Source organism: Gorilla gorilla, chromosome 3 (genome assembly GCF_029281585.2).
Source record: "Gorilla gorilla gorilla isolate KB3781 chromosome 3, NHGRI_mGorGor1-v2.1_pri, whole genome shotgun sequence".
Lineage (NCBI taxonomy): Eukaryota > Metazoa > Chordata > Mammalia > Primates > Hominidae > Gorilla > Gorilla gorilla.
This window is the reverse complement of record NC_073227.2, coordinates 176,861,157-176,888,278: the sequence shown is the minus strand read 5'-3', so window position 1 is coordinate 176,888,278 and position 27,122 is coordinate 176,861,157. Positions and strand designations below refer to the sequence as shown.

Genomic DNA, 27,122 nt, shown 5'->3' with positions numbered 1-27,122 from the left:
TTCTAGGAAACTCGGCTAATAGTATCCACTCTTAATGAATACTATTATTATTATTGCCATTTTAAAATCATGAGGTGCTTGGTTTCAGATTCATCTTATAACACTGACAGGGTAATATTGATCCATTCATTTATTGGTTTCATCTTTAATTTGCTCCCTTATTTGTCCATTTTACATATATCTAAGGGACAACCTATTATTTGTTAGGATTCAGGAGTCGTCTAGGTATTAGAGATACCTCAGTGGACAAAAGACAAAAATCCTGCCTTGCTGCACTTCTGTCCACTGGGATGGAAATTGGTGACCACTGTATATAGTCATGTCAGATGGCATTAAGTGCTGTGAGAGAGTGGCGGCAGAAAAGCAGTGTGGCGAAGCCAGGGTCAGGGAGGGTTGTTCTCAGGGTTGTGGATTATTGTCAGGAAAGTCCTTCCTGACAATATTTGTTGAAGTGGGGTGCATTAAAGTTGGAAACAGAAAGACCAGTTAGCAAGCTATTGCAAAAATCCAGGGGAGAGGTCATGAAGGCTTGGGCAAAGGTGGTAGCTTTGAATGGGGTGAGAGGTCGTAGGAGTCCAGATATATTTTGAAGGTAACATAAAAAATGGGCTTTCCTGATGGACTGGCTATGGAGTGTGAAAATTTACACTATAAATAAGGGAAATGTGAAGGATTTGACTTGGAACGTATTAAAGTTGGAACATCTATTAGACATCCAAGTAGAAATATAAGAATGAACTGAATATATTATTGAAGTTCAAGGTAGGGGTCTAGGCTGGTGATAGAGAAAGTGAGGGCTTTGAAGACCGTGTAACGAGCTATTAGTATCATTTTAAAAGATGTTTAGCCACTCTGGTCATGTATAAAGATTTCAAACAGACATTAAGAAAACAGAGTCTTTGCCTAGGTATATTAATGACATATAGTTAATAATTAGTATTCATCGAACACCCAATACACGTCAGGCTCTGTGTCAATTTTGCATATACATAATTTAATTTCGCCTGACTGCAACTCTGTGAGCTCAGCTCTAAAATCCTGACTACTCATGAGGAAACCATGACTTAAAAAAACCAATGTGATTTCTTGAAGGTCATGTAAGTAACAAAAGACAGAACCAAGATTTGAATGAAAATCAAACACACATTTAAATGTTTGTAAATATTTTATTCAGTAGATATTTACATTTAATGTCTTTTTCTAGTTTCTCAGGAATGAGGTGCAGAAAAATTATTGGGGAAAATTATTTTTTCTTAAAAACTAACATGACAAAATGCCTTCTACATCCTGCTAATTGTGATTAATATTAAAAACAATTCTGTGTCCAGTTTAACATTAAATAGCATATAAAACAAAAATGAATATTGCCTTTATTCGATGGGAATTAAAAGTAATGCTGACAATCTTAAGCTATATTAACTCTATTTTTTATCCCTAGGGAGAATCTTGTAAAAATTGAAATTAACTATAGTGACCTAAACTATAAGATAACCCAGCAGCAAAAGGCAGTGAGTGTGTCTGAGTTACTTGGTAAGTGTTATTTAATTGCTCCTTATTTTATTTATTTACTTATTTATTTTGAGACAGAATCTCACTCTGTAGCCCAGGCTGGAGTGCAGTGGCGCCATCTCGGCTTACTGCAAGCTCCGCTTCCCAGGGGGTTCACACCATTCTCCTGCCTCAGCCTCCCAAGTAGCTGGGACTACAGGCGCCCGCCACCACGCCCAGCTAATTTTTTGTATTTTTAGTAGAGACGGGGTTTCACCATGTTAGCCAGGATGGTCTCGATCTCCTGACCCTGTGATCCGCCCACCTTGGCCTCCCAAAGTGCTGGGATTACAGGCATGAGCCACCGTGCCCGGCCTATTTGCTCCTTATTTTTAAAAATTTTTATCAGTTTTTTTTCTTTGATATTTAAGGTTTAGCTTACCAGTAGAGGACAAGAATCAATTGAACTTGTCATTCAGCTGCTATTTAAATCTGACATATTTCCACTCCCTAGAAAACACTGTACAACCTCACATGGACTTTTATAAAGAAAAGGCTGGTGGTGTTTCATCTCCTACTCACACTCACATCAAACTTTACCATTAGATCCCTCATCAAGTGACTTTGTAGAATGTTTCAGCAATGCTACACCTGGGTAAATGTCAGCCACCTTATACCTCCACACAGGGCTCTACCCTAGAATGGCTTAAAAAGAAGAACCTGAGGAAGCAAAATTAGGCAACCACTGCCTGCTCACTTGCCTTCTCCACAGTCCCTAATAAACATAATGGCTAATTTCCTAGATCTCACCGCATCTTAGAGGAAGCCGTGTCAGAGACAGAAGAAGGCCTTAGACTCAGGCAAAAGTGATGGCAGTCAGACATCACAGCTGAGACCCTGAATATGGAGGAAATATGTAAATTTGCCAAAGCTCTTGGAGAAGCCTATACTTCATTATCACACTTTACAAAAACAGAATAATCCTAAGAATGGCCGAGGGCAATGAGATAATGATTAATAATGGAATCTGTTTATGAAAGCACTGCTGAAGTAATCAGATTCAGAGACAGAAAGTAAAAGAGTGGTTGTCATGGGTGGAGAAGAGGAAGGATGAGGAGTTAGAGTTTAATGCATACAGAGTTTCAGTTAGGGAAGATGAAAACATCCTGCAAATAGATAAAGATTATGGAATGGCTGCAAAACAATGTGAACATACTTAATGCCACAGTACTGTATACTTAAAAACGGTTAACATGGTAAATTTTATGGTGTATATATTTTACCACAATAAAAAAGCACAAACAGTAAATATAAGTACAAATTTTAAACTATCAAAAAGGCAGTGTTATGTTAATTTTTGGTTAAGGGAAATATTATGAATGCATAAAAAGAAATACAGTTTTGACACTTGATATCACAACTTGCTTGGAAATTAATTTTCTGGAAAACATCATCATCCAGTAGTGCCTTCTGGATGGCACTTTTCTGCTCTTCATTTAACACCTAGAAATGAGTTTCTAATTATCTAGAATCTCTAATGAATTTACCGAGATTTTATATCCTCCAAAGTCTTAGAGTTATATGTTTGGAATCAGATTTTATGTTTGCTTTTCTTCTCTGCTTTTTATGATGATTTGTATGAATATCACTTTGATATTACCAATTGCTATTACCTTATTCATATGAAATGTTAAAATAATAAAATTAACCAATCTTCATCTCAGTTAGGACTCTATTTTGCTTCAACTAATTTAACTTCTAATAACATTTGTTTTTTATGAAAAATAATGACATTCAATCTTTATTGGTTTTATTACAGCAGATCTTGGTGGTCAGCTGGGTCTATTTTGTGGGGCCAGTCTGATCACGATCATAGAAATTATTGAATATCTATTCACCAATTTCTACTGGATATGCATTTTCTTTTTGCTGAAGATATCTGAAATGACCCAGTGGACTCCTCCACCTCAGAATCATCTGGGAAATAAAAAAAGGATAGAGGAGTGTTAATGGTCACTTAGAATAAAATAGTTTCCTTTTCTTTTCATGATACCTTCAGATTTATTATGACTAATTCATTGTTACGTCACTTTGCTATAGTTTTGAGAGTTCAATAAAAGCCATTAAAGATATGTATCTCTTCGTATATATTTCTTTCTATTTGTCTTTGTCTGTGTGTATATATGTGTATATATATATGTGTGTGTATATATATGTGCATATATATGTGTATATATATATGTGTATATATATATGTGTATATATATATGTGTATATATATATATGAAATAAAGAAATAGGAATTATCTTTTTCACCTTTGTGTTCCCTCCACCTAGAACAGTCGAGATTATGTAATAGACATCTCATAAATGTTTCTGAATGAATGAATATTGGTGTAGTGAAAAATAGACATTTTTATGACTAAATATGTAAACTAGACCCAATAAATAAACTATACATGAGGAAACAAAATATTTCTTTATTCAAGAAATGATATGTATAATTTATGCTTTATAAAGTTTTAAAGAATTTTTATTTTCATTAAGATTCAACATACTTTTTTTTCCCTTTTATCTGGAGTGTTCTATTGTAAATGACTTTTGGAGGGACAGAAATCTGTTTCCCATACAGGTGGTACTTAACATCAATCTAAATGAAAATAAAGTTAAATCTGTACTATCTTGAAAATACATGGCATTTTCTCATTTTTTTCCCAAGTACTTCTATTTACATATTTAGTCCAGAGAGGAAACTCAGGAGTTTCAGTGTTCTCTCTCCCACTCGGGTAATAGATCTACTTTCGGTGTCTCAGAATATTCAATTAAAGGTGACTTTTAGAAGATTTCTCAAACATATTTAAGAAATAATAATCAAGTCAAAGAATCTATCCCCTAATTTATTCTTGGTGGTATTGCAATTTCTCCCAGATGTAAGAGAATAACTCCTAAAAGTCTTGATATTGTTTTCCAGCTTAATGATAAGCAAGTGCTAGTTCTGTGGGAATGAGGCCAGTGCAATTTCATGGTACTGACATTAGGAATACGAATATCTCATGACTCAGAAATCCCAATCTTGGGTAAATACTCTGGAGAAATTCTCCCACAGATGTGGCATGCAGCTTCTGACTTTATTGCAATTCCTCTACTTATCTTTTTTTTTTTTGAGATGGAGTCTTGCTCTTTCACCCAGGCTAGAGTGTAGTGGTGTGATCTCAGCCACTGCAACCTATGCTGCAACCTCTGCCTCCAGGGTTCAAATGATTCTCCTACCTCAGCCTCCCAAGTAGCTGGGATTACAGATACCTGCCACCACACCTGGCTAATTTGTGTATTTGTAGTAGTGATGGGGTTTCACCACGTTGGCTAGGCTGGTCTCGAACTCCTGACCTCAAGTGATTCACCCACCTCAGCCTCCCAAAATGCTGGGATTATAGGTGTGAGCCTCCAGGCCTGGCCTACTTATCCAAATATTGATTCTAATTATAGCCATGTGTAACCCATTGAATGCAATAACTTTTTTGCTTATCTGTAGTGGTGGAGATTATGAAAATGATGTATGGATTTTTTTTTCCATCTCATTAGCTATCATTAGTGTTAGTGTATTTTATGTGTGTCCCAAGAAAATTCTTCTTTCAGTGATGCCCAGGGAAGCCAAAAGGTTGGACACCCCTTAGTAAACTCAGCTAGAAGATACCATTCTTTCCCCTTTTTTTCAATATATTGAAAAATCTTGAAACAATTTGTATTTTGAGTGATTCATGGAAGGACTCCAAAAATTTTGTTGTGTCTAACATAAAACGGGTCAAGTAGCAGAATATAATTGAGAAAACGCTCCTATTTTTTGAACTTGAGGAAGTCTATATTTTAAGAAATATTAAGTATCCCATATGGCTCATGAATTTATCTTCCAATATTCCTGGGATAAGAAAACGACAAATACATATGCAGTTGACCCTTGAACAATACAAGGGTTGGGAGCACCAAGCCCCTGTTCAGTGCAAAGTCCACATATCATTACGGACTCATCCAAAAGTTAACTACTAGTAGCCTACTGTTGACCGGAAGCATTACCAATAACACCAACAGTCAATTAACACATATTTTATATATTATATGTATCACACACTGTATTCTTTTTTTTTTTTTTTTGAGACAGGGTCTCACTCTGTTGCCCAGGCTGGAGTGCAGTGGTGGGATCTCAGCTCACTGCAAACTCTGCCTCCTGAGTTCACACCATTCTCCTGCCTCAGCCTCCCGAGTAGCTGGGTTACAGGCGCCCGCCACCACACACGGCTAATTTAGTAGAGATGAGGTTTCATCGTGTTAGCCAGGATGGTCTCGATCTCCTGACCTCGTGATCCTCCCGCCTCAGCCTCCCAAAATGCTGGGATTACAGGCATGAGCCACCGTGCCCAGCCTATACACTGTATTCTTAAAATAAAGTTAGCTAGAGAAAAGAAAATGTTATTAAGACAATCATGAAGAAAAGAAAACACATTTACTACTCATTAAGTGGAAGTGGATCATTATGAAGCCCTCCATCCTGTCTTCTTCATGTTGAGTAGGCTGAGGAGGAGGAGACAGGGCAAGGGTTCGTCTTGCCGTCTCAGGGGTGGCAGAGGTGGAAGAAAAGCCATGTAGTGCAGTTCAAACCCACGTTGTTCAAGGGGCAACTGTATTTTGTTTGAAAGAGATAAAATGGGGTTGATGTCATGGAAGAGCTAACTAGCTGAGAATGGAGATTATTAAATTTAAGCCTCCTTAAAGGTTTGGAAAAACAGATTGTCGATCAGTTTGGTTCCCACCAACTACATTTTACTTACAAGGTGACATGCCACTGCTATTAGTATGTACCTACATGAGGTAAGAAGCTTAACATTGTTTGTTATTATATCCCCTACCACCTTCAAACTGGAATGAAGACACCTTTACTAAAATGTGGGAAGGATGTGCTAGAGGCATGAAGAGCTGAGCTGACTCCTGAGTAAATACCTTATCTGAATATGAGGGATAGTGGAGCAGGAACACCTTTGAAACAGTTTCTGGGATATGGGGATGAGGATGAAGGTCCAAGGATACTCTCTGACTTTCTCGCCTCAAAAACATTTTTCTTATTTTACTTCATCGAGTTGTACCAGATCTGGGATTGCACTTGCGTGCCCTGCATCCTGGGAAGAATCACCATGCAAACATTATGCTGATTCTTCAGAAAGTATAAATATTACTAAGGGAACAGATAGATCGAGTGAGGACTCCACATCATGTGGCTAACGGAGGACTGGCTGGAAATGCTGGCCCAGTGCCTCTGGTAGGAATAGTCCAGTAATCTTTACCTTTCTAACAGTACTCCTTCTTGAAAATGGACAAAAGGGGATGTTCAAGAAGGCTGTTTCTGCTACTTGCCTGTAGATGGTAGAATTACTGAATGAGAAAAATCTCACCTGAAAAGGACAAGTCTGAGATGAGACAGGTGAAAATGGAAAGGGAGAAACTGTGAGAGATGGGAAGAGAGCACCTCAATGACAAATGGGAAAGGATGCTATTATTCTTTTCCTGAGAGAGAGCCTCAGAGCAAGAAAATTAAGACTCTTAATTCTCTCAAGGTGGGGTATGGGTCAGGATCCATGCTGAGACAACCCCTGGATTTGCTTTTCCCCAAAAGTGGAGAAGTGACCTGAAAGCAAACTCTGAAGTTAACCCAACAACTCTGTTTGAGTTATTCAAAGAAAGTATATCAATCAGTATCCCTTGATGACCTGCCTAAAAGAAGAGCAGGTTGGAATCACAATTTGGGTTTTTTTTCCCCCAAGTTATGTTGATCATATTCATACTTCTGTATATCCATTTATCACTGGTGATTCACCCACAGAATATTCATAAAGGACCCAGGGGACCTGGCATTACTGGAAGCTGCCTGAAAAGATAATGTAGAGATACAAGGGACAATAGATGTTTCTACACTAATGGAGCATCCCCTTCCCAAACATCCTGGGAAAGAGCACATATCCTCAGTCAGGAAGGATTTGATAAGATCTTGATTGCAATAATAGGGCAGCAACATAAAAATAAATGAGCTATCAAGCCATGAAAAGACATGAAAGAACATTAAAGGCATATTGCTAAGTGAAAGATACCAATCTGAAAAGGCTACATACCATAGGATTCCACCGATATAGCATGCCAGGGAAGACAAAACTATTGAAACCATAAAGAATTTTGAAATATCAGTGATTGACAGGAGCTTGAGGGAAGGAGGGAAAAATGAATAGATGGAGCACACGGGATTTTTAGGGCAGTGAAACTAGTCTGTATGATACTGTAATGTTAGATACATGTAATTATGCATTTGTCAAAACCCATAGAATGTACAACACAAAGAGTGAATCCTAACATAAACTATGGACTTTAGTTAGTAATAAGGCATCAATATTGGCTCATCGATTGCAACAAAAGTACCGCAATCATACAAGATGTTAATAATAGGGGAAACTGGGGGTGGTAGGTTAAGGGGGTATATGGGAGCTCTGTATTTTTCACTCAGTTTTGTGCATGTGTGTGTGTGTGTGTGTGTGTAAACCTAAAACTGCTTTTAAAAGTGTATTTAGTCTGGGCAGGGTGGCTCACGCCTGTAATCCCAGCACTTTGGGAGGCCAAGGCAGGTGGATCACCTGAGGTCAGGAGATCGAGACTAGCCTCACCAACATGGTGAAACCCCATCTCTACTAAAAATACGAAAAATTAGCCAGGGGTGCAAATTAGCCAGTAGCTGCAATTTCAGCTACTCGGGAGGCTGAGGCAGGAGAATTGTTTAAACCTGGGAGGTGGAGGTTGCAGTGAGCTGAGATCACACCCCTGCCTTCCAGCCTGGGCAACAGAGCGAGACTCTGTCTCAAAAAAAAAAAAAAGTGTATTTAAAAGTTGGGAGGCAGTGGCTCAAGATGATAGAGATTCAGGCTAGAGGAGTACATTTGTAGGACTACTATGTACAGACTAAGCCAATGTCAGTGATTCTCTGGTAAGAACACTCATGTAACATTGCTATTTCCTGGCCAGAGTGCTGCGAATGAACAAGGAATTTTCCCATTGTACATTCAATTGGTTGGGAAGTAGATGGTCAGTGCTTCATAATGATACCTAGTAATATGGTTTGTCTCTGTGTCCCACCCATATCTCATCTTGAATCGTACTCCCATAATTCCCTTGTGTTGTGGGAGATAATTTGAATCATGGGGGCCGTTTCCCCCATACTGTTCCCATGATAGTGAATAAATCTCATGAGATCTGATGGTTTTATCAGGGCTTTTTGCTTTTGCATCTCCCTCATTTTTTTTCTTGCTGACAGTATGTATGAAGTGTCTTTTGCCTCCCACCATGATTCTGAGCCCTCCCCAGCCATGTGAAACTGTAAGTCCAGTTAAATCTTTTTTTCTTCACAGTCTTGGCTATGTCTTTATCAGCAGCGTGAAAACGGACTAACACACCTGATATCTTACGTTGTTGAAAAAATTTATTTCTTGAAGGCTGAGTTATGGTTATGCTCCCCATATTGCAGATGGAACCTGAAGTTTCATGAGCCTCTGGTAACTACCATAGTAGCAGGAAATGCATGTTATATAGAAAATCTGTGCTGGAAGGTTTGAGAAATAACACGTTCATGTTAACAAATCAACTGAGGTATGGTATATAAAATAAAAATTTAATCTCTCCACTGAAGTTATATGTTATAATAAAAGATTTATGACTTTACTTATAGACCTAAATATAAATGAAAGGAGTAGACAATAATCCTAGAATGAAGATGTGTTTGTGGAAGGAAGTACCTGAAAATCTTGTTGATGTCATATCCATGGAGATTGAATGCCAAGGAAAAAACAAAATTAAGTTTGGAAAAGTTGTACCTGCAGTTAAATATCCCTAGCAAAACCTACTCAAAGGCAGGCAAATAATGGATAAGGAAGGAAATAAGTAGTTTAAGTGGTAAAGAATTATCACAAAAAAACCTATGAAATTTTTGGACATGGTTAACACAACTCAGATTTAACCAACATTATATTTTGGCATATTTCCATCCTATTTTATTTATATGAAATCATGCTATGTACATTAGTCTGAAAACTACTTTTCAATTTTACCCGTTTAAAGTGTGTTCATGTTAACAAATAAAGATGTGGTTTATTAAACTGTTGCACAAAATTACATCCATACATATATTATGGTTGATGGATTGATTTTCCCCTACAAATGCATATTTACATAGTTCCAAATTTCCACTTATAACAAAAATACTGCAGTGAAATTCTGTATACATTACCTTTTGGTATGTACCTGGAAGTGAAATTGATAAAATGTTGTGGTATATGCATCTTTATCTTGACTACATATTGTCAAATTGCTCCCTGACATAACTGTACCAATTTATACAATCAATAGTAGCACATAAAAATTCAGAAATCCCCCATTATCTTGTGATAAAGATTTTTCCAAACTAATTTGTGAGCATTGATTTTTTGCTATAAGAGCTCAGTAGGCATTGAAGGGCAGATGGAATTTGAGATGTCCTAGAGAACAGGAAATCATGGAAAAGTAGGAAGAAGCTGCAGCTGAAAGATGACTGGGTATCTGTGTAATTTTGATTGGATTCAGAAGATAGCAAACCTGCTACAGAAATTGTGACGCCAAAAGAGTCAAGAGGGTGAATGAACAGTCACACTTATATTTTATCACCTGTAACATGATGGAGGGTATATTGTATGACTTTCAGGTAGGTATTGGCCAATCTACCTAATATAGATATTGACCAGCTTCTTAGGTTGTTTTGTTGTGGTGTGAAAACATAATCGCAGTAAATGTCATAGTTACTAGGGAAATAGTATTCTAAGTAAGAATAGATTTCAGAAAAGTGTTGGTGAATGAATTGCATTTTAACTATTTTTCTATAAATAGTGATCCTCAGAGGTTTATGCAATTTTTTTTATCATGAACAAAGAACAAATATTTGAAATCATTCAGAAAACAAATAAATGTATGTAGTCAGCAAGAAATAAACTGCCAGCTTTAGAAAAGATGCCTAATATAAGGACTGTTGTATTTACTTTGTTGCTTATCTTACCGAGTCATCCCATTACTAACATTCTGAAAGCCTAGTAGAGCTTCACTGTTCATCTGAAGGCAGAGTGAGTGTTGGCATGTAAGACATTACCTTTAGATTTAAGGTGATAGGAAGTTTCCTTCGAAGTCTCAAGACTTAGCAAGAATTAAAAGGGTCTCAATGGAATGCCTATATCCAAAATCAGAGTTAAGGATGAGAAATGGGAGGAACAGAAGTCAGATGAGAAGGGATTTGTATCTCAAATTTTCACTAGAATCAACTGAGATAAATTTTACCAGAGTTGGAAGTAGGAGTAGGGAACAAATAAGAAAAAACATTAAACACTACCAAAGTGCCCAACAATTTCCATAACTGGTCCAGTAATTATTCCTATAATAGTGTCCAGCAACTTTTATGCCAATCCATTATTTCATCAGATCTTACACATCTGCACTAATTAAATGCCTGCAGAAAGAAGACTGTAAGTTAATTTTAAAAAATAACTCGAAGGATTCAAACGTCAATTTTAAATGACATTTAGAAATTCATAGGCTAACAAACCACAGCATACAATTCAGTTATACAGGTTTCTGTCAGTTACCACTAAGATGTCTTGAATAAATTAATATATTTTTCAAAATCACTGGCAGAGTTTCTGCCATTATTAATGTTGTAGAAAAAACCGAGTCCTTGTCACACGACCAGGAAAAGTTAGACACACAGACACTTTGAAGGATGAGGGGGGAAAGGAGAAAACACTCTCAGCAAAGCGTGAAGGGTTCCCGTTAATAGGCCCCCATCTCACAGATTGAATCCCAGTCACTACCCAGGAATAAGGGAAGGCAGTCTCCTCCCCTCTGCAAAGGGTGCTCAAACATCCCGAGGCTCCACTCTGTCCTCCTAGTGCTCAGGTGGGCGTTAATCAGAAAGAATCAGTTGGAAAAGGACGGGCCTCATGCCCAACCCTGAAGTCTGGTTTTTCAGCCTTCAGGCTGTTTTAGGCTTGAAGGCAGGGTTTCTCTGGGGGATCCTTGGCTACCTGCTCTCTCTGTCATTAAGGATAAGTCAAAGTCACCTTCAGGTTATGTCCCTTGTCCTGCTATGCCCTTTATTCAAAGGGTAATTGCTTACAACAGAAATGTACTATATCCTTGTTTCTTTCTCTTGAATTCTAGTTGGGAAACAAGCCCTCACATTAATTTTTTTTTTTTTTTTTTTACAAAGAAGAAAGAAAAGAAAAAGAAAAACAATACATGATTTATTTTCAGACTGTTTATTGTAAAAATTAGTTCAGAGAAGATAAAGAGAAATAATTACTAAAGTTTTTGAGTTTCTCAAAACAGTTGAATCCTGCAGACTGGATTGTTAGAACTTGGATAAATAAAGAGAAGGAAGCTTGAAAGCAAATGCCAGCAGCAGCAAATTTGCATTTACATAGTGTGTTTGCAAAACAGCAAGAAGATTAGCTTAGAAGAATTGGAAGGGGAATAAAATTGAGTAATCAGAAGTCCTTTTGGATCAAAAGAGAATGAACAGATTATGGGGATTTTTGAATTCTTATCCAAGATCTTCACCCTACCACAAATTAAGAAAGAGCTACTGCAGTTTCTTAAATGAGGTGGTCAGATTGCAGTTAAGGCCAGAAAGGAAAGTAGGCAGTATAGTGCCAAATGTTGGCAAGGAATATAGGAATATGAGAATTCTCATGCACTAGTGACGGTAATGACCACAGGTACAGCAATTCTGGAGATCACTGTGACAGTACTTAAGGCAAATTAAATATACTCATAATTAGGACCCAGCAATTTTACTCTCGGAGAATGTGTGCATGTGGGTGTGAGTGTGTGTGAGTGTGTGTACCACGTATGTATGTATATAAAATCTCTCTAGCAGGAATTCTCACATAAAAACATGAAGAGACACATACATCACAACATTGGGAGTTGGGCACATTCTGGGATCCATTAGTAAAAATATATTAGGTTGGTGCAAATTATTTTTAATGGCAAAAACACAATTACTTTTGACCCAACCTAATATATTTATGGTGTATTTTCTGTCCCCCTCTGCTAGAAGGTAAGCCCTCTGAGGGCAAGGAGCTCTGTTTATTTTCCATCAATCTAACCTACGCTCTTAGACGAGAGTCTGGCATGTTGTGGGAGCTCAATTAGTATGTGCTGAATGAACAAGTAGGTCTTGCTTCAGTGTATTAGGGCTGTACCACGTAGGCAACTGAAATGCACAAGAAAACTGGGCCGTACCTCACTACCCAATCCATCCTCAGCTTCTGAGTGTCAATGTCTGGCTATGCTAAAATGGTTGAGAAAATCATGGTCCAGCTACGGGATGAAATTTTATGTGAACATTAAATACTCACTCTATGTCGAAAAATGCTTAACTATGATATTGAGTGAAAAAAGGACTTGATATTGTGTAATCTTTTACAAAAAAAAAAAAAAAACTGGGGAAAATACTGTAACTAAAAGCATGGGGTTATTCCCTGAGAATACATTGAGAAAAAAAAAACTTTTCTATTATTCTAAGGATGGTGTAACAGAGAACCATTTTTAAATACACGAACCACTTTTTATGGTAAAGGGAATCTCACAAAGATATAGAATAGTTTAACCTGTTGATTAATTTCACTCCACGTTCGATCCATTACTCCAACTCTCCAAATTCTCTCCTTCCCTTGCCCCAAGTACTGATCTGTTCATAATTATTTTTATTGAAATCATTCTGTAAGGAAGAATTGACCTTTATCCCTCATTTATTTATTATTTAAGTCATTTACTTAGTAAGTATGAGTTCAGGAAGTTTTCTTAATTATGTGGGACATAATCCAATACTGTCATTATTAATTTTACTGCTCAAATCAGATTCATATGAATCACTGAGCAAATCAGGTTCTTTCTTCTCTTGCAATCTGATATAGAAAAATGGATGAAGATTTTATATTTTGGTGACATTTGATATTTGTTTTCAATATAATTTGGCAGCCTAAATAACTTATGCTTGGGAAAATGGTACTTTGTGGTCATGAAAACAGTATTATTCAATGGTGTTAGTGATGGTAAAATATTGATACTTTTTCGTTGTTATTCAGCTTAATTCATGCATTAGTTTTAAAAGGAGCAAAACTTTCTAAATGATTGTTTAATGATGTAATGATGTTTTAATGATTATCATAATATATTGATAGTAATTTAAAATCAATTTAAATCTAGTCATTAAAATGTGGATAAACATATACAATCCCATATAAATAACGTGTAATTCCTAAATTACTAAGTGAAAACCAGAGGGGGCAAGGTACTTTTTCTCTTCACTTAGAGTGGTTGTTGCTTATGGCAAATATCTGCAAATCACGTTCTCTTTTACGGCACCATTTAGAAGAAAGTGCATACATTATGCCTGAATGCTGGGATGTCTTCATATATATCAACAATGTTTTATTATCTGGTGGTAAGGATAATTGCTAACAATTTAAAAATTATTCCCTTAACTTCATAATAAATTGTGATAAGTTCTAGACATCAATAATGCAAGAAAACGGACGATACCTTTAGGTAGGCCAAGAGAGATTTAGAGGCACTGGGACTTGGTGAAGAGTGAAGACAGAAAGATTCCTCGCTGAGGTGTCCTTTGGCTGGCACTGGGACGCCATGTGATTGAATATAGCCAGGGGAATTTAGAAACTTGAGAAGAAGCCTTTTTTTTGAGACTGCACTCTGTTGCCAGGCTGGAGTGTAGAGGCGCGATCTCAGCTCACTGCAACCTCTGCCTCCCGGGTTCAAGTGATTCTCCTGCCTCAGCCTCTCAAGTAGCTGGGACTACAGACACCAGCCACCATGCCCAGCTAATTTTTGTATTTTTAGTAGAGATAGGGTTTCACCATTTGGCCAGGATGGTCTCCATTTTTTGACCTTGTGATCTGCCCACCTCAGCCTCCCAAAGTGCTGGGATTACAGGCAGAAGAATTTTTAATCTTGAGTGTTTTATATTCTGCGCAGCTATTCCCTTCTGATATTATCCTTCAAATGTTCAACAATGCTTTGTTAAAAACTACAACATGGCATCAGTCATGGATGTGCACATGTATATGATGAGAAGGCCGTTCCAGTAAATAAATCTACAGCCAATGCACAAAACAGACTATCAAGTGGAAAACACAGATACTTTACAAGTTGTACAAACGACATTCTTCTTCACCAACTCTTCTCCAGTATTTGGAGGAAGGATACCTGACAATTCTGAACCCCTACTGTGACAAGGCTCTGGAACTGGCTACTGGAGCCAATGAGTGGATGTGCAGTGTCTGACCTGATTTCTCCCACAGTCTATTTGACCAGAAGACAGTAAATCATTAAAATTGTAACAGATAGAAGAATAGCAATGGTCTTTTACTCAGATGCTATGAAAGCACAGACCTAACTGAGATTGGGAAAGCTGAAAAATTTCTTCTATATTTCTGGAAGAACCTGTTATAAGCCTTAGAAAGAGCCCCCTCCCTGCCCCAAATTTCCTTTGTCAGAAGCCCATACAAATAAGATTAAAATGCTAGTCATCGTGGCGGAGTGAGGGAGACTAAGGCTGACTACCTTTATGCAGGATTCCTTCCACATCCAGCAAGACTGCTCTCTTAGCAGATGCCTTAATGGGAGGATGCAGTCAAGGACATTCTTTCCCTACTTGTACAGCTCATCAGGGTTTGCTGTTGGAGTTCATCAGTCCCCAAATCTGAAAACTCTAGAACCAATCTGGGTATCAGGCAGAAGAACGTAAGCCTTTTATACACAGAGGGGCGAATTAGCATCAAGCTGTTTTTCCTCCTGCACAACATACAGGTTCTCCCGGTCTAGCCTTTATAATCGCTGTCTTGTGATCCATCTTTAGGGGAACATGTTTACCTTCCCTGCCTCAGCCCCCACTGCTTGTGCCCCAGCCTTCCACATCCTGTTGTTCAGAGTTAGTCGTAAAGTTTAGGGCCAATACCACCTGCCATATCTTCTTCACACTCCTTGCCTGCTTGCCTGACTAGAACTTTGTTACCTGACACACACTCATCTGGTGTTAAAACTCCCACCAGATGTACGCCACTTGCCAGCCACTTGCTTATTTTGTTATGAGATGCATCCGAGCATTCTAGTTGGAAGCTTGGGCTCTGGAATCCATTTGTCTGGGTGTGGATACTGGCTTTACCCACTCACTCTCTGTTTAACATTTGGGCAGTTCCCCAAACTTTATGTGCTCCAGTTTCCTCATGAGTAAAATGAAGTCAATAATAAGAGTATATACTTAATAAATTGCTGCAAGGATTAAACATGTAAAATGTTCAAATCACCATTGAACTTGCAGTGACTGTAGGATTACTCCGATTTCCATGCTGGTAGTTGTGAGCCTGAGGGCAGCAGGGATCTGGTCACCACTTATCTCAACTCTCATGTCTGTTGTTTGATGGTCAGTTATAATACAGCACAATATTTAAATAAATATATATTTTAAAAGCAAATTTTATAACTGTTATTTTATAGTATTAACAGTATCTTTAAAAGAACTCTTTTTAAAAGTACTTTACATGTCAAGAAATCCAACAAGCTGTATACAATGAGTTTTGAATTTCAAACATTCATGAATCAGGAAGAACTTTTGGTAAATTCACAAAAAGACACATGGTCAGTGTGACAGGAACATTTGCTCCTCCTGAGGTCTGAAGGGTTCTGAACTTTCTGATACACTTTACTGAGCACAAATCAAGTGAAAATTGTTCCTGCGTATTCAAGGGTACAAATCTTTTGGTAGTCAACTTTTGCATAATTCTCTTTCAGTTAATACTTTGGTAACATTACTGTCAAGTGCAAAAAGAGTAAGCTGGGTTGACAGGGAAAGAACAACCTTTAACAGGAATACAAATGAAAAAAAGAAATATGATGTGGGTGGTAACTGACTGATGAACTAGATCTTTATAAAGAGCCTTAACTTTGTCAAAAGATAATAGGTGCTTCTTAGTGCTTTATAATTGCTTCTTATTAAAAGACTGCGAAAGAATTGTCAGGTGAAAATGTAAGATCCTTTATCATCTCAAATCATGAAGTTGCTAATGTTAGCAACTTATAAAATAGTCCACTTTCTTTTCTGCAAATGTTGTTTGAGAAATACCTCATATAGAACTCATTTTCCTTTATTACTCTTTTTATCACCATTTATATTATGTTGTAGTATATAGAATGTTAGAGTTCAAAAGAAACACTCTATTCAAAACTACATCTTATAAATCAGAATAAAAAGTATAAACCTGCCTATACTCTTTTTTCTTAATTTAATGACCACTTCAACTACTCAGCTACTTGTTTGTTTTTATAAATAACAAAGTTGATCCAATTTTCTGGTAAGGAGGAAACAAAACAATCAAGTATCTAAGATGATTGTTTTGGATAAAAGATCCAATCAATAACCTGCATATGTAGACCTGCACTGTTCAATATGATAGCCACTAGCTTCATGAGACCACTGAGCACTTGAAAAGTGGCTGGTCTGAAATTAGATGTGCTGCAAAATGTAAAATACACACTGATTTTAGTGTATAAATACACACTGATTTTAGTGTATAAATACACACTGATTTTAAAGTGTATAAATACACACTGATTTTAGTGTATAAATACACACTGATTTTAGTGTATAAATACACACTGATTTTAAAGTGTATAAATACACACTGATTTTAAAGTGTATAAATACACACTGATTTTAGTGTATAAATACACACTGATTTTAAAGTGTAGAAATACGCATTGATTTTAGTGTATAAATACGCACTGATTTTAAAGTGTATAAATACACACTGATTTTAAAATACACACTGATTTTAAAATACACACTGATTTTAAATATTTAATTAATGATTTTAAATGTATTACATGTTGAAATGATCATATTTTGCTTATACTGAGTTAAATAAAACATATTATTAAAGTCAATTTCACTGGTTTCTTTCTACCTTTTGAAGTGTGGCTACTAGAAATTTTTAGATTTAAAAATCCACGTCATATGTGACTTATATTTGGGCCTTACATTGTATTACTATTAAACCATGCTGTTAGACATTACCCTTGCAGTGTTCTTTTTTTTTTTTTTTTTTTTTTTTTTTGAGATGGAGTTTCGCTCTGTCGCCCAAGCTGGAGTGCAGTAGCGCTATCTCAGCTCACTGCAATCTCCTCCTCCTGGGTTCAAGCCATTATCCTGCCTCAGCCTCTTGAGTAGCTTGGATTACAGGCACGTGACACCACGCTCAGCTAATTTTTGTATTTTTAGTAGAGACGGGGTTTCAACATGTTGGTCAGGCTGGTATCAAACTCTTGATCTCGTGATCCGCCCACCTCGGCCTCCCAAAGTGCTGGGATTACAGGCATGAGCCACCGCGCCTGGAAGTTTTCTAAACAGACTTAAAAACACTGTGCTTTAGAGGAAAAAATAGTTATACTAACACATTAAGAAATTGCAACCTCCCATTATTCAATATCCTGTCCAATACTTGCGATTGAGGATATACAATTATTAAACAGGTGCCAAAATCACCACTGCACACACAAACTAGCACTGTGCAAAAAGGCTTCCAACACCAGACACACTTAACTTCATAATGCTTCCTGCCTGTAATGCTTCTTCTGGCTACTGGCTTCTTTGGACAGACCACTAGGGTTTTTTGTCAGATCAATTTGAAATCTACATATTTCCTGAGACTTGTATTTTCTTCAGGCCCTGCCCTCACCTTGTCTTGGATTCCAGGACACAAACTTCTCAGGGGACTCCCCTGACCCCTCCTCTTCAGAGCCCCAGTTGCCCGGGAGCAGAGCACTCAGTCGCTGGTTTCACCCATGCCTGCCTTAGACTGTAATGATTTTTACACAAAAATAAACAAAATATCTTTGATTATGTTATTTGTACTAGTACGTCTAAAACTGTGTGTAGTCACAGTGTCGGATTTAGGTACTGTTGTTGTCCAGAACAATATGATGGTATTATATTCATGGGTATATAAAAATTATTAATATATTGACATTTATTCATGTGATGCAGAAAACCACAAAAGGGACAGTATTTACAACAGTTTAAAAGTGTTTTCTAAGTTAATACTTTAATTTTATGTGACTCCTTTCCCCCTAATGATCTAAAACTGTTTGGTAGGCAACTGTGGTCACTACTTTACATAATTGGGAAATATATTTCATAAGAATAACATTTTAAAAACCCCAACCTATATGTAATACTCACTGATATTTTTTACCTGTAATTTTTTTTGAGACAGATTCTTGCTCTGACGCCCAGGCTGGAGTGCAGTAGTGATCTCGGCCCACTGCAACCTCCGCCTCCCAGGCTCAAGTGATTCTGCTGCCTCAGCCTCCCGAGTATCTGGGATTACAGGTGCCCATCACAACACCTGGCTAATTTTTGTATTTTCAGTAGAGACAGATTTTCACCATGTTGATTAGGCTGGTCTCAAACTCCCGACCTCAAGTGATTCACCTGCCTTGGCCTCCCAAAGTGCTGGTTTACAGGCGTGAGCCACTATGCCTGGCCCCTATATTTAAGCCCTATTTGGGATAGACTGTACCACAGCGATTGTGTGAATACATATAATTGAAATAGAGACATACATTCTCTCCTTGTTTTCAGGTCATCAAGAATGTGACTGTTTATTAAACACTTAAATTTAGCTAACATAATTAAATATTATAGGGCACATTTTTAGTAGACATACATAATATTAATACTCTTATACACTAATCAGGACCTTAGTCATTTTGATTTTAGCTTGGAGTCAAAAGTCCTCACCAAGTGTTTACCTCAGATTTGTTTATTTCTTGGAAGTTAGCTTTCAGTCTTTCAGTTGATCTATTCAACACTACTAGATTGTCAAAACTTTAGATTGTATTCCCAAAAGTTTCAGGCCAAAATCCTAGCACAAGAGTTACTGGAAAAGGGCACTGATCCAGACCACAAGAGAGAGTTCTTGGATCTCATCCAAGAAAGAATCTGAGGTGAATCCACAGAGTACAGTGAAAACAACTTTATTAGGAAAGTAAAGGAGTAAAAGAATGGCTACTCCATAGAGCAGTGGCATGGCTGCTGGACTGAGTAAACTTATGATTATTTCTTGATTAAATGCTAAATGAGGGGTGGAATATTCATGAGTTTTCCAGGAAAGGAGTGGAGAATTCCCAGGACTGAGAGTTACTCCTCCTTTCAGACCAGATAGAGTAACTTCTGATGTTGCCATGGCATCTGTAAACTGCCATGGCGCTAGGAGCATGTTTTAACCTGCTAATTTATTATAATTGGCATATAATGAGCAGTGAAGATGACCAGAGGTGGCTTTCACTGCCATCTTGGTTTTGGTGGGTTTTGGCCTGCTTCTTTACTGCATGGTGTTTTATCAGCTGAGTATTTGCTTAACTACTGTTCTACAATAATCTGTATTATTATCTTTAAAGCAAAACGTATTCTTAAATTAAGAATACATTTGTTCCTAAGATATTGGGACACCTGGACATTTCCTGGGTCTGTTAAGTCCTGGGTCTGTTCAGTAAACATTATTAACCTATTCCCTTAACTGTAGACATTCTGTGACTAAGAATGCCCCACGTCCTGGGAACGCAGCCCAGCAGGTCTCAGCCTCATTTTACCCAGCCTCTGTAAAGATGGAGTCACTTTGGTTAGAATGCTTCTGATACAAAAACCCTGGAATTGTTACCAACAAAATGATGGAATTTTGGAGCAATAATTTAGTTTGGATATCACCTTAACCAGCTCCTTTTTTTTCAGATGAGGTAACTGAGTTGTAAAGTTAAGTGACTTCTAAAGGCCACAAGATTTCCTCACCAGAATTGGACTCAGGTTCTTGATTCTCTGTACGGTGCTTTGTTTTTTGTTAAATTTTGTTTTGTTAATTCACACTATATTTCTTCTTTCTGATATGGTATAAGTAGCAAGGAAGAATCACAAAAGCATTTTCTATTAATGTAAAATAAATTTTTTTCCAATTTTATCCTTATAAGTAAATAGTATCCTATTTCTATTTAATAACTTTTAACATGAGCTACAAGCAAGTTAGTTTACTCATAAAAATATTGTACAAAACTATTGTTCTTATTACAAATTGCTTGTTTTAGCAAATGTTTTACCTTCCTGCAGAATTAGCAGGAAATATTTTGGTGACATTTCAGAACAAGATACGTGTGGATAGATTTCATGCTCTACAAATGGTCTTAATAAGTATAAATAATTATTTTTATTATATTCCTTTGAACTTGAGAAAGAGTGGAAGGAGTGAATTCAAGGTTGCACACAGGAAGTGACAGCTAGGAGACAAGATGAACTCTGTCCTGTGAGAGAATCTGTCTCCTTTCAGTTCTTTTTCAGATTTCAATTACAAACAGCATTCTCTGCTGCCCTCTAGGGGTTCTATAAACCATTAGTGAGGGTGGTACAAAAAAAAAAGAAAGAAAGAAACCTATGAGGGAGGTAAGCAAATTATTTTTCCTTTCAATGACAAAGGAAATAGAACATATCATTTGGTGAATCAAATACAGATTTAAACTGAATGAAATAGTGAATTAGTGCTAAAATACATATAATATATGTAATCTATAATATAATAAATATATAACTTATATAATTAAAAATATATACCTTTAAAATGGTATTTAATTGTTAAAGTTTAAAACAATTCAGTTCAAACTGATAAACTGTTATCATTTCACAACATTTGGTTCTAATATTTTGGTGGTTTCCATTGGGTTTGTTTCAATAATTGGCAAAGATAAATGTGTTTATTGATTTTTCTTGTTGACCCTCCTGTTTTTTCATGACATGTGCTGTCCATGATTCAACTATAACAATATCTGTTACCAAAGATTTGTAAATTTTCATTTCTTAGATTACCTTTTAGCCTTTCTGAAATGCCAAGCCAAAGTTCCAACTCCTCTGACTTCTTCGTATTTCAGTTTGATCTGCCAACAACTCTAGTGAGTGGTTATTATAATCTCTGTCTTTACAATGACCTAACCAGGTTACACAAAGGTTAAATGACTTTACCAATATCATGGAGCTAGTGACAGGTTGTTTGGAAATTCAAAGCAGTTTGGCCCAACTTGGAAAAAAAAAGTTCTATTCTCTCCTCACATTAATGCTACCTGAAAATCATTGTTTTTTAAAAATGTATTCACCAGAACTTCGAAGCCATGCCTAATATTAGGCACCTTTCCTCTAAGCTCACTTACCTTTCTACATCCACCACCACGTCAAATGGAGCCATCAACTACCCACTAAGCAAGCCAGAAGCTTTCTACTTGACCCTAACCTTCTCATCCCCTTTGGCCTGTGAGTTATTATGCACTTTTAATGTGAATCTTGACTGCTCTTCAATTAGCCTCCTGTCCTGCCATCACCTTAAAGCAGGCCTATGCATGAAGTAGAGTAGCCCCCTAATGCCAACCTTAAACCAGGCTCTTTCCCTCTAAATCAGCCCGTGCACCAGTGTCAGCATGATTTTCTCTAAGCACAAGTTTAACAGTGCCATTTTTGTGCCTCCTCTTTTCTCCAATCTATCTCATTTCTTATTCCTCATTCCCTTTAAATCTGGCTTCCAGCCCCACTGCTCGAAGAGGCTGCTCCCTCCATTCCTTTGTTCAACAAATATTTGTCAAGTGCCTATTTTGTGGAAGGTTCAAGGAATATCTGGTGAAAGAGGAACTATTTTAGCCATAAGAAACTTAAAGCCTAATAAGGAATCCTATATATAAACAGATAATATGTGAACCATTGTAAAGATCCTGGGACAATAGGGGAAGCTAAACTTTCCTAACAGGGAAATTTCCAACAAGAGGATATTGAGCTGAGTCTTAGCAAGAAATGAATTTGCAGCAGAGTATGGGTAGAGGGTATTCAGACAGAGCAGAGCATAGAATTACAAAGGTAGCAACTAGCAGATAAGGCTGGTTAAGGTGACAATGTTTACATGCTTTGCTAAGGTGTACAGACAATGAGTAGCATTTAAGTGATTGTACGCAGGAGAGCAATTTGGATTTGTAAAAGACCACTCTGGCAGCAATTTGAGAGTGTGGAATGGAGGTGGCAAAGGTAGGAAGTAGATTTATAGGGAAGATCTTGCAACTGTTCAAGTTACACATGATGAGTGCCTGGACTTCGAAGAGTGTTGGCAGAATAAAGTAGAGATTTAAAAACATGCAAGATGTAAAAATTGGAATATGAGGTATTCAAAGGCAGAGATGTTTTGTTCAATGACATTTCTCAAATATCTTGAGCAGTGCCTACCCAAAGTAGAGGCTAAATAAATATATGTAGGATTCTGGGAAGATGACAGTGTCAATGTAGTTTCTGAGTATACCTAACTCTCCCCCCAAAATAGGCATAACAACTATCCCCACTTCACCTCTTTTCTTTCAAGTCACTCTTTCTCTAAGTATTATTTCTGTATTTGAATATATTTCTTCATTATGAATATCGCATATTTTCATTACTTGTATACATGTCTATCATCCCTAAATGATTCAGAGCTCTTTAAATAAGCTGATGACATTCAATATTTAACTGTTGCCCCTTTCCATGCCCAGTCTTTATTTCCTGTCACTCTGTTGGTATTAAAAAGAAATATAGCATTTAAGAATATGCTGTCTATAAGGAGTCAGTGAAAATTTATAATGGTAGCAAATAGGCAAAATTGTAAAATGTATTTACAAAATAATGGCATTAATAAAATGAAGAATAATGTTAATACCATTTTTATTGAAATAAAAACTGTATAGAGACAAGTGAAAAAAATAATTTATTACAGATTCTTTTACACATTAACATGGAACATTTATACATATATCGATGTGCTTATATGAAATACTAAATTTAAAGGCAAACATTTTTACACAAAAGTAGTTGCACTCTATTTTATAAAGATAGATATTAATAAGTTATCAGAGACGTTTAAGAGCTAGAGGCTAATTATTCCAACAGTAATGCATTCTATGCTGAAAGTAAACTAAGTTTTCTGAACATGATGTCCTGGATATAATCACATTCTTCTAAGCTAAGGAAAGGGAGCTCATTTCTGGGAATACAAGGCCAAGAAGGGCTCTAACAGCAGTATCCCAGCAGTGTGTTTCCAGATTTATTCTTGGATGTGGTTGGAGCTCCCAGCATTTAGCCTGAACTAATGTAACAGCTCAATGTGAAACAATGCAGCTTTCTGTAACAGCTGCCTGTGGTTAATGAGATTTAATACAGGGGATACAGTTAGAAATGATAGCATTTTAGAAGAATTATAATTGCCACATGATTTGAATTAGTAATCAAATACTTTAATAACAGAAACGTGTATTCTATATTTCTGAAAGAGAAGTAGCATACTTCAAAATAGTCACTATGTTCTTAGCATGATATATTAATTCTTACTTTGGGAGTCTGAAAATAAATTGCATTTTTTCCCCTAAAACTTAGAATTCACTCCTTTAGAAAATGATTTCTATAATGATATACACCAACATGATATAAACTTTATTACGTTATAGTCATTAAAATATACATATACATATATATGGAACCCTAAACAGATTTGGTAAACCATGATATAAATATACACATGGCCAAACACTGTTCAGTTTCATTTAACTAAATTCAACAAATATTTGTTGGGTGCCCACTACTTGCAGATCACCATGTTAGGTAATGCTTGTAGTAGATTTTAAGACACATGAAGCTCACATCATCCACGTCAAAAGCCAAACTTTAGATAATATACTAAAGACTAAAAAATAATAAAAAGCAGAGCTAAAGTTGAATAACGGATAGTGAGAGATATATCTAGAAGAAAGGCTTGGGGTAATGGACAAGGACAAAAGAAAATCTGTATCCATAGGGAAGAACTGCTCCTGTGCTTGGCACGTGTTAGGAGAAAGCTGGAACCTAGTCTGTACTCCTCTTCACCCCATAATCCAAGATTCAGTCATCATCCTGCTTTGTTTCCTTAAAAAGGCAGAAGAAAAGAGGGATTGATTTACAGTGATAGTGAGGTTTATAATATCAATTAAATATATTTTTCTCTTTATGAGAGTGTGATCCATGTTCACATCTACAGTTTCTGTAAATCATTCCCACCATAATTCTGGGAAAAACAGGACCGCACGACTAAGATGACCAATGTTTGAGGTAATTATGGTTTAGTTTATCAGAAGAACATCAATAAGCATGTCCACCTCATAGGAAAATGATTTAATGTTAAACCAGGTGAAAGAAGATAAATATTTCAAACCCTGGCATTCTATTCCCTTTAGAAGTTGTTATGCTCTAAAAGCATTTTTAGAGATTTTATACATACTAAAAGAGAAATATGAGCATGCAGTCTTATCCCCCATGAGGAAACAACACATCAACAGGGTAACAAAGTATCAAACTTGCTTCTGATGCCACTCCTTACAAAAGGCTAGGAAGAGGCTAGCCATGATCTTAGTGTGTGCAAGGCCTCTATGAGAGGTGTGATTCCACTTTGGATGTGCCACTGTTCTGAAGTCCATTCTAGCACATGGGCTCTGCCTGGAGTATAACGATAGTAGTAGAAAGAACTTAAATCTTCCCTAAGGAATTAATCAGATTCTAGCAAGTTAAAAATCACTCATCTATCTAGGAGAAACACATGAGGGACTAGGATTTCCAAAATTCCCCAATCACTCCATAGAAAGATAGCCTGCCCCTTAAAAGGATCTTAAGCTTCATGGTTAAGAAACCTCCCATGAATCACAGCCCTTATTTAACAATGCTGGTGATCTCAGAGCCAACTTAGAGAGCTGAGGAAAGGGGTCAGGGGAGCCCCTCACAGCCCACTTACCTTTGAGCCAGACTACAGAGGAAGAGCAAAACAACCACAACAGCAAGAAAAAAAGCAGCCTTCTCAATCCAGTCTGTTGGTTTTCATTTCATTAGAGGACAAAAATCACTAAAGTATCCCCTAAAAAGTACTTATGATTGTAATTGGCTCATTAATGTTCAATTATTTCCACTGCTTTACTTAGAAGTTAATTTCTGTTAGCAAGAATTCTTTTCAAATGAAATACATTTTCAGTGATTTTGCTTTAGTTTTCCATACTTATACTCTGTCTTAAGCACGCAAATTACACTTTGATTAGTCATACCTCTGTTCCTGTATTTTTTCTGGATAGAAACCAAACTTGCATTGGTTCTTTTTTGCCCTTCATGGACACTGGGCCTCTGTGCTCCAAGTGGAATTGTGGATCTGAATTTTCTGGAGACATAAGACATCTAAAAGACAAGGGAAGGGGAGTAGAGAGAGAAGTATACAGAAGTTTTATAGAGAAGGTGACATGTGTCATGTTATAAACCAAGATGGCAAGAACAAATGCTGAAGTACTGAAAGGTAACTCAAAGCTTTAGAAACAACGATCATATCAGGATTTCCTAAGATGTTGTGAAATCATATAAAATGGAAATAATGACACAATCCTCTCAAATAAAAAGTAAACAACTCTACAAGCAGTGGGGAAGAGTGAAGGTGATAACTCTGTTAAAGCAACAAAATCTCTCAGAGAATTAAACCACATGCAAAGACACATTTTCTTTGCAAATCAGTAAATACCAAGACATTTTCTCTCACCTGTATGTATATTCAGACACATTTATTTTTCCCTTTTCTCCTGTGGTTTCTGTTCGGCTTGTGAGGTTGACAGTATTCCCAAAAAGACAGTATCGAGGCATCCTCTGTCCTATGACACCTGTAACTACCTCTCCAGTGTGTATCCCTATTGTTATCTGCAAAAAAGAAAGCTTTGCTTCAATCATTTTGATCACTAACACGTGAATTTTTTTTTTAATTTTACTTTAAGTTCTGGCATACAGGTGCAGAAGGTGCAGGTTTGTTACACAGGTATATATGTGCCGTGGTGGTTTGCTGCACCTATCAACCCATTATCTAGGTTTTAAGCCCCGCACGTATTAGGTATTTGTCCTAATGCTCTCCCTCCCCTTGCCCCCAAACTCCCAACAGGCCCCGGTGTGTGATGTTCCCCTCCTTGTGTCCATGTGTTCTCATTGTTCAGCTCCAACTTATGAGTGAGAACATGTGGTGTTTGGTTTTCTGTTCCTGTAACACATGAATTTTTGCTTACTTTATATTACAGAATAATGTAGAGTCATCATATAACATCATAAGAGATGTCTATAAGAATTTCAAGCATATTACGGACAACTTCAAAAGCCCTCCATGAAATCTCTATCTCCCCAGGGAAATATCCTATCTCAAGAGAAACATTTGAAGTCCGGAAGATTTCAAAGATGTGAATCTAGTAACTTACATGAGACATGAAATAGGTTTTAAAAAATAAACTAGAAGGTACAAGAGGTTTTTTTTCTCATCCCCATGACTTTCAGTACATGAAACGGACTAGATAATTTCAAACAGGTAGATAAATCTCCATGTCTATGAAAGAATGTAGTACAGCGGGCTGGATGAAATGCTATAGTC

At 36.9% G+C, this 27,122-nt stretch overlaps 2 protein-coding genes across 2 annotated transcripts in view; one reads left to right on the top strand and one right to left on the bottom strand.

Moving 5' to 3' along the window:
* ASIC5 (acid sensing ion channel subunit family member 5) overlaps positions 1 to 4,173 on the top strand; it is a 36,180-nt gene extending 32,007 nt beyond the window's left edge. The window contains exons 9-10 of the mRNA XM_004040551.3: positions 1,439 to 1,530; positions 3,308 to 4,173. Of these exons, the coding sequence (XP_004040599.2) occupies positions 1,439 to 1,530; positions 3,308 to 3,498 (283 nt within the window). The 3' untranslated portion in view covers positions 3,499 to 4,173. The remainder of the gene's footprint in view (positions 1 to 1,438; positions 1,531 to 3,307) is intronic.
* Positions 4,174 to 23,400: 19,227 nt separating this feature from the next.
* GUCY1B1 (guanylate cyclase 1 soluble subunit beta 1) overlaps positions 23,401 to 27,122 on the bottom strand; it is a 48,948-nt gene continuing 45,226 nt past the window's right edge. The window contains exons 12-14 of the mRNA XM_004040547.5: positions 26,256 to 26,410; positions 25,777 to 25,903; positions 23,401 to 24,613 (exon numbers count right to left, since the gene is read on the bottom strand). Coding sequence (XP_004040595.1) covers positions 24,590 to 24,613; positions 25,777 to 25,903; positions 26,256 to 26,410 — 306 coding nt within the window. The 3' untranslated portion in view covers positions 23,401 to 24,589. The remainder of the gene's footprint in view (positions 24,614 to 25,776; positions 25,904 to 26,255; positions 26,411 to 27,122) is intronic.